Source organism: Macaca mulatta, chromosome 8, assembly GCF_049350105.2.
Source record: "Macaca mulatta isolate MMU2019108-1 chromosome 8, T2T-MMU8v2.0, whole genome shotgun sequence".
Lineage (NCBI taxonomy): Eukaryota > Metazoa > Chordata > Mammalia > Primates > Cercopithecidae > Macaca > Macaca mulatta.
Genome location: NC_133413.1, coordinates 26,649,668 through 26,657,726, shown reverse-complemented (window position 1 = coordinate 26,657,726; position 8,059 = coordinate 26,649,668). Strand labels below are relative to the sequence as shown.

Sequence of the window (8,059 nt, the reverse complement as noted above, 5' to 3'; positions counted from 1 at the left end):
AACAGCTCCCAGACTTTCTGTGAAGCGTTGCTGTTCTGTCATTGGAGTCAGTTTGGGTGGGACTATCAATCAAGGTGCTCCTCTTTGCTGGCGAAGGTGTGTGGCAAATAGGTGATGCTGTGTTCCTGGAATTCCAATGAAGTGTCACTGAGTTTTCAGTTTAATCGCCCTATGACTGCGTGATGATTCCTGCGACCTCTGTCCCTGGGGCTGTCCGAGCTCCTCTCTCCCAGCACCTGCCTCCTCTGCTGATGTTTTCCCTCTAGGAGTTACCCTGTATCCTTCCAATACACTCTTTTTTATTTTTAAATTTTGTATCACTAGATCAGTTTTTTTGTTGTTGTTGATTATATTTAAATAATCCTGATCCACTTTGTGTGTCATGGATATTTTTGCTTCAGAAAAATTAACATCTTAACAAAAAATGTAAATTGTTTTAAAGAAAGAAATCTGAATACATAATTTTACAGATGATACTCAGATATAACCAAAATTGTGAGGATTAGCAAATGGTTAATGATTGGAAACACAATAAAAACTGCCATTAACAATTAGCTTCCTGGATATGTTTAGACATTAAAATTAGAGTTATCTTGAAAAAGTCATTGAAAATACTATCAAGGATTGTATTATTGAGCTGATCCTATTAATGAGAAAACATGGACTTGGACAAGATAATGTGCTAATTAATATATTAATGGTCTTCAAGGCCTGAAACAAGTTTTGAAAAGGGAATGATAGTATTTCCTTGTCAAGATCGTGTCTTTTTTTAAAAAACACTTATTGCCTATGTCATAGAATCTCATTTTTCTTTTCTCAAGTAGGGTATTTTATTTATTTTCTATATTATTTTCCCCAATTAGTAAAATACTAAAGGTATAAATCTCTGTCAAGCAAATCAAGCATTAGTGATGCATACAATGTATACGTGTGTATGTGTGCACAGGAGGCATGCTTCTGAGGCTGGATAGTTCCGGGTAGGAGTGTTAGTGATGCAGACAATGTGTACGTGTGTGTGTGCGCAGGAGGTATGCTTCTGAGGCTGGATAGTTATGGGTAGGAGTGTTAGTGATGTCAGTCCTGTCCCCTCTGGACACATCATCATAAATGCCATGAGCTCCTCTGTCTCTGTCCCAACTCCAAGGCACAAGTGATGAACCCCTCCTTCATTTGTCCTCTTACCTAGAGGTTCTCTGAGTTCTGTTTTGGGATAGAAACACTGAAGATTTCTATCCCACCGGATTCCTATTTGTATCTGATGCTTTTATTTTTGTTTCAAAAATATGATTTTAAAATTATGGGATGAAGACCGGGCTCAGTGAAGATGTAGACACCTGAAAATATCTTCAGCAATTACATTTTCCAAGTAATCGCTCTCAGGGAAATAGCAATAAGAAGTGCAGTTTACTTATGATTTCCCCCCAAAAATCTATTTTAGGGCAAGAAAGCTTCAGGTAGTGGAGATCTCACTTTGAAATGGCATAACAGGCTGGGCATGGTGGCTCATGCCTATAATCCTAGCACTTTGGGTGGCTGAGGCAGGAGGACTGCTTGAGGCCAAGAGTTCAAGACCAACTTGGCCAACATAGCAAGACCCCATCTCTAAATAAAAATAAATAAAAATTAAAAAAGAAATGACATAAGACTCAGCAATTGACTATGTTTCCAATATGACCTTTATTGAGCAAGTACTGCTGTGACGTTTAACATCAATCAACATAAGATTGCAAACTGTGCATGTCAACGAGGTTCTCCCATGAGCAAAAGTCCATTTTAAACGCACCAGTGAGGTAAACATAATTATTCATATATAGCTTTCTTAAGGCTAAGAGAGTTCTGTGTTTCATTTATTGTTTTTGGCTCAGTTGGTACTTTGCATAATACATCTCAAGACATCCCCCCTTAAGTGACCCCCTTCCAACAGCTTAGGAAATTGGCAAATTTCCCAGGTACATACAATATCATGCATTTGAATCCCCCAAAGACTGAGGAGGGAGCACCCTGAGCTTGCATGCAGTCCCCTCATATTGCACAAAGTAAATACAATGTCTGGAGCCCCCATGGGAGAACCCGTTCTGTTTTGAAGCTGCCAATCACATGCATTTTGAAATTGTCATATGGCTTAACCTTTTGCAGTGGACTCAAATCTTAGTCACTCTGGGTGACTTCCTTTACTATGGCGTGTGAAGTGACTTTTTCTACCTTTTTAGTAGACACTAGTTTCTCCTCAAAGGTCTCTTCATGCTCTTCAACCTTTTGAGTGACGGTTACAGATTTAGTGATATATTTGGTAGCACCATCTCCCCCCTCACTGGTGATTTTTTCTACTGTTTTGGTCACTACCACTTTCTCCTCACTTTTATCTCCCCCCTTCTTTTCATCTGCCGGGCTCAAGTCTAGGCCATTGGTGACAATGCCTTTCTCCTCTTCCCTCCCACTGCCTTTTTCCTTGGTCTCCTGCTCTACCTCCTCTTTTCCTTCTACCTCCCCATTGACAGCTATGTCTTCCTTCCTGGATCCCTTGGCACCTTTATCACTCCCTTCTTCCTCACTCCCTCCCTCTCCTCCCACTTTCTCCTTCTCTTTCTCCTGCTGCAGTGGCTTCCCCTCTTCTTTGATCTCTTTCTCCAAGTGCACCTTTACGGATTTGGTGATGGTGACCACCTCCTCCACAGCTTCCTCCTTTACCGGGGACTCAGCTTTCTTCTTCTCTGGCACATCCTTTGGTTTCTCTTCCTTTTTCTCTACCTTCTCTTCCTTGGGAGCTTCCTTGACTTCCTTCTCTTCTTCCTCTTTCTGTTCACCTTTCCCCACTTCTGCTTTTGACTTTGCCTCTTCCACTGGTGATTTTGTCACAGGAGACTTGGCTTTCTCTTCCACTGGTGATTTTGTCACAGGAGACTTGGCTTTCTCTTCCACTGGTGATTTTGTCACAGGAGACTTGGCTTTCTCTTCCACTGGTGATTTTGTCACAGGAGATTTGGCTTTCTCTTCCACTGGTGATTTTGTCACAGGAGACTTGGCTTTCTCTTCCACTGGTGATTTTGGCACAGGAGACTTGGCTTTTTCTGGCTTTTCCACCTTGACATCTGCCACCAGCTCCTCCTTGGTAGCCACTTCCTCACGCTTTTCCTCCACTTTCTTTTCCTCTTTAGCTTCGACTTCCTCTGCTTCACCTTCAGCCTCTGTTTCTCCTTCTTCCTGCTCACCTTCCTCTTTTTCACTAGAGCCTTCCTTCTCGGATCCTCCCTCTTCGGCTTGGTCTGACTTAGCTCCCTCATCTTCTTCTTCCTCTTCTTCTTCCTGGCCTTCCTCTTCCTCCTTTTCCCCCTCTTCCTCTTCTTTAACTTCAGGTGCAGTTGGTTTCACTGGAGACTTTTTGGCAGCTACTTCTTCTTCTTCAGCTTCTGGCTCCTCTCCCTTTTCTTCTGCTGCTTCTTCCTTCTCTTCCTTCATGGAAACGGCCAATTCCTCTGTAATGGCTGTCAGGGCCTCTTCCATTTCTGACTTCTCATCCTCCACTTTGGTTTCCTCTATGATCTCCTCAACAAATTTGTGTTGGACCTTGAGCTTGGGAGCTTCCACCTTGGTTTTCTGAATCTTACTGGATATTGTGACTGAGGGCTGTCGGTGTGTGTACAGTGGCCCAGTGATGCTTCCTGCAAATGTGCTAAATCTCGTCTCTTCACCCTCCAGGAGTTTTCTAAGGAGAAAATCAAAGAACATAAGACATAGTAAAAATTTCTCTGGGCCTTCTGAGTTTCATTACATTCTGGGTATTGTAGTAGCTACCTTTGAAGAAATAGAATTACATAAGTAAAATATTCTATCAATTTGTTATAATACCTGCTATCACTTACTTGCATATTACGTCATACTCAGTGACAGAGAAAGGTTCTCCTGGACTGCCCCCTACAATGACTAACCTTGCCCAATAGTCCACTAACCACACCCAGCTACTAAGTCTTGGCCCTGCAGTAGAGATCCATTAGGTCCAACAAGAATATGCTGAAAAACTTGTTAGTGGCCAAATAGGAAAAAACAAAAACGAAAACAAAAACACAAAAAGCCACAAACAAAAGCCCCCAAACTCCAAAGCCAAATAAGCTTTCTGAGAGTAGTCACTTTCTTAAACATTTAGATTTTCAGGATACGTACTATTTTTAAAGCAAATATAACTTTCATAAAAATCTTGCTGTTAAGCATATTTCAGAACTTAGCCAGGTGTTAATATGGGTGTATCAAGTTATAAATTGGTCGATAATTTTTACCATAAATTGTCTATTTAATGTAGTTATTCAGCTTTCCTGAAAAGAGAGATAGCTCTGTAAATGCAATTTATTCTTGTTATATTATAACTACTTTATTGGTAGTAGAAAATTTTTAATCAACGATTTTGTCCTTTGCGCTTAGTCAACAGCAAGGTCACATCAGTTAATAGACCTATAACGTATCTCTCTATCTATAAAAAGATCATACACATTTGTGTCTGTATATCTAGATTTATATGCATATGCACATATATGTATCTATAGATCTAGATTAATATTATACATGATATAGATATAATTTATACTATAGTCTAGCATAAAATATAATACATATAAATTATCTACATATATAAAATAACTGTATCTATATTCTAATATATCATTCTATATCTATTCTCAGCCAGATGATGGCAATAGTAAGCTGTATAACAGAGAAACAGAGAAATAGAATGTCCTGGTGTTTGTCCTTGACATTATAAATTTGAAAAGCTGAAACCACTAGATGAAATATTAGAAACCAAAACTCTGTTCATGCTTCCAACATTTGAAAACATTTTTTCATAAAAAGTTTAAGCATATGCATTGATATTAATCTGCACCTCCTTCGTCTAATTCAAAAATCTTTTGCTTCTACTAGTATTTATTCTTTTAAAGCTGCATAAAAAGAGAGAAAACTACACTTGCAATTCTTTAGAATAATTTTTTTCTAAGTAAGCAAGAAAACCAGGCGCTGAGTTGATGCCTGCACCCTGCCTGCTTTAACTTTAGTGGTGAAAGCTCTGCCCGAACAGCCTCTGCATGGTGGTTAGTATTCCGGATACGCATGTAGTGAGCACCGTACCTGTACGCAGCGATTTCTATATCCAGAGCCATCTTGACGTTGAGGAGGTCCTGGTATTCGCGCAAATGACGAGCCATTTCCCACTTTGTGCCCCGAAGCTCATTTTCCAGCTGCTGGATGGTGTCCTGAAACAGACACAGAGAGTCTCCCTAGACTCATCCTTGCAAACAGCAACTTCCTTCGCAAACCACTTGCTACCCCTTCCCTCTCGCCTCCTCCCATCTCTATCCGCTTCTGCAAACCTCGCTGACACCCGACTCCCAGCCCCCCTCCCCCACCCCCTTTTTCTTTTAAATCTAAGGGATTCTCAAGGAACATACAAGATCAGTAAGACAATAGGACACTTCCTGGGCACATCACGCACGGAGATCAGTGGACTTAGAACACGTCTCAACAGGACACAAACATGCATGGGGAAACTCCATGGCTGACCTGGCCATTCCCATCTGAGCCCTTTGGGCTGAAGCCAATTTTTAGAGCTCTTCCGATCACTGCCGGAAAAGTAGAGAATACACGGGTTTCTGCATAAGCTATCCTAAAGTTGCTGATTTATCCACTACCGAATTTATCCCTCCTGCTTTAAACGTGCAAGCGTGCAAAATTAGAACTGGAAAAGAAGTACGTTTTTGAAAAAGGTCAAGACCTTTAAGCAGCTGGGGCAGGTGGGTGGGGGCGGAGTATGGAGAATGAGAGTGGCGAGAATGCTGATCCGAAACTACCCTAAGTCTGCGGCGCGCGCGCTCTAGCGAGCGGCCGCCAGAGAGCGCGGCGGAGAGGGCTCCTGGGCACGCGCCCAAGTGTCGGGGGCGCGCGGCGCTGGCGCTGGCGCAGGCTGGCCGCGCAGCCGCGGTTCCTACCTGGTAGCTGCTGAGGTCGTGGTTGTGGCGCTCCTCGATGTCGCTGAGCTGCCGCTCCAGGGACTCCTTGGTGCCGCGCACCGACTCTAGCTCGATGCTCTTGGACTGCAACTGGCGCCGGTACTCGGCGATCTCTTCCTTGGCGGAGCGGATGGCCTCCTTGTTCTGCTCTGCCGCCTCGGTGAGCTTGGCGTAGCGGCATTTGAACCACTCTTCGGCCTGGTGCATATTCTGGTCGGAGTGGCATTCGAGCTGGGAGCGGATTTCCTTCAGCGCCGTAGAGATGTCTGTCTTCAGGTAGTCTTTGCGCTCCACCGTGATGTGTGATGCCTGGATCTGGGCCAGAAGGTCGGCCACCTCCTCCTCGTGGTTGCTCCGCAGGAAGGCCACCTCATCCTGCAGCGACTGCACCTTCTTGTCCAGCTCCACCTTGACCAGCGACGCCTCCTCGATGTCTTTGCGCAGCGCGCGGATGGCCGCCTCAGTGTCGTCGCGCAGCCGCGCCTCCTCCTCGAAGCGCTCCTTGAGCCGGTGGATGTCTTCCTCCAGGTGGTCCGAGTCCAGCTGCACCTGAGCCTTCTCGTGGTTCACCATCTCCAGCGTAGCGCGCAGCTCGCGGATCTCCTGGTCGTACGCGTCGCCCAGCTGGGCGTGCGAGGCCTGCTTCTGCCGCAGCGCCTGGATCTCCGCCTCAATCTCCTTATTCTGCTGCTCCAGGTAGTGCACCTTCTCTATGTAGCCGGCGAAGCGGTCGTTCAGCCCCTGCAGCTGCTCCTTCTCGTTGGAGCGGGACAGCTTGTAGTCGCCACCGGGTCCGGAGCCGCCGTTGAGCAGGGACGAGGACTGGCTGAAGTCAAGGCTGCTCTCGGCGGAGCTGAGCATGGCCGAGCTGTAGGCGAGGCGCGGGGCGAGCATGCTGCGCTTGTAGGAGGAAGACACGGTGCTGGGCGAGCCGCGGGACCACGACTGCGAGCGGAAGCCGCTGGACGGGGAGCCGCTGACGCGGCTGAAGCTGGAGCGGGTCTCGGTTACCCGCCGGTAGGCGGACGGGTTGCCCAGCGAGTCCAATGTGTAGCTCATCTTGGAGGCCTTGGGGCGTGTGGCTGTCACAGCGTTCTGCCGGCCTCGCCGCAGCCCATTTATAGCCGCGGCGCTGGTCCCGGGCCAGGGCCCCGCCCCGTGGAGGCGGCGGCCGAGGAGGCGGGGACTGCGGGCACCGGTCGGGGAGGAGGGGAGGGGGGCGGCTGAGCGGTGATTCAGCGCCCGCTCCACGTGGGCCCAGGCCGCATGGGAACCCGGACTTTGCTGCCCTGGGCCCAGCCCCTCCCCCAGGTTCCCTTTCAGTCCCAGGCCACTTGTCGCCGGGCAGTCGCCTTCTCTCCATTTCTCACTTCCCGATTGCGTTTCGCACCCTTGGTACAAATATCGCCAGCGCCCTTTCTTTGCCTGTCACTGTCCCACCGTTCGGGCAGCGCTTCCCCGACCCCCTGGTCTCCTTGTTCTTTAGCCCTCTACCCTCTTACCCTCAAGCCTTTCTCTTCTTTTACCCTTTCCCCGATACTTTTTTCTTTACCCATCTTCTGTGCTTAATCCCATCCCCTTCTTTTTTGGCCCCTCTTCTCCTTCCTGCTCCGGCCTTTAGTTCGCTTCACCCTGCCTTTCTCTCAGCCCCTTCCTCGCGGACCCTTTTCTTCCAATCTTTCCTTCTCTCCGTCTCTTGCTTCCCCTCCCCCTGCATTCCCTCTTCTCCCCTCCCCCACCCTCATCTTTTCTTGCCTCCCTCCCCTTCCCCCACTCCTGTCTTAAAGCAGCTGGAGATGAGCGCCAAGGAGCTGGGTCTAGAAGACAAAAAGAAAAGAAAAAAAATACTTTGAGGAACCGTCTGCCTGAAGGCTTCGGGAAGGGGACAAAGAGAACAGGCCAGGGTAGTTTTTTGTATAAAAAGTGGGATATTGCGTTTTTAACGTTTGGGGGACGTCCGCAGCTTCCGCAGGGGCAGAAGGTAAGGCGCTTGTGCTCGCTATGGCGCCGGCAGCACCAAGGACAGCGCCCAGGTCGGGCGAGCGGGAGGTGCAGCCTCCCAGGGGCTT

General features: G+C 47.2%; 1 protein-coding gene across 1 annotated transcript; it reads right to left on the bottom strand.

Moving 5' to 3' along the window:
• Positions 1–1,658: 1,658 nt before the first annotated feature.
• Positions 1,659–7,082, bottom strand: NEFM (neurofilament medium chain). Its single transcript, XM_015144993.3, has 3 exons — positions 5,970–7,082; positions 5,113–5,237; positions 1,659–3,703 (listed from the first exon to the last, which is right to left on the bottom strand). The coding sequence occupies exons 1-3, from the start codon at positions 7,047–7,049 to the stop codon at positions 2,149–2,151; spliced, it is 2,760 nt and encodes a 919-aa protein (XP_015000479.3). The 5' UTR covers positions 7,050–7,082; the 3' UTR covers positions 1,659–2,148.
• Between the last annotated feature and the right edge of the window lie 977 nt (positions 7,083–8,059).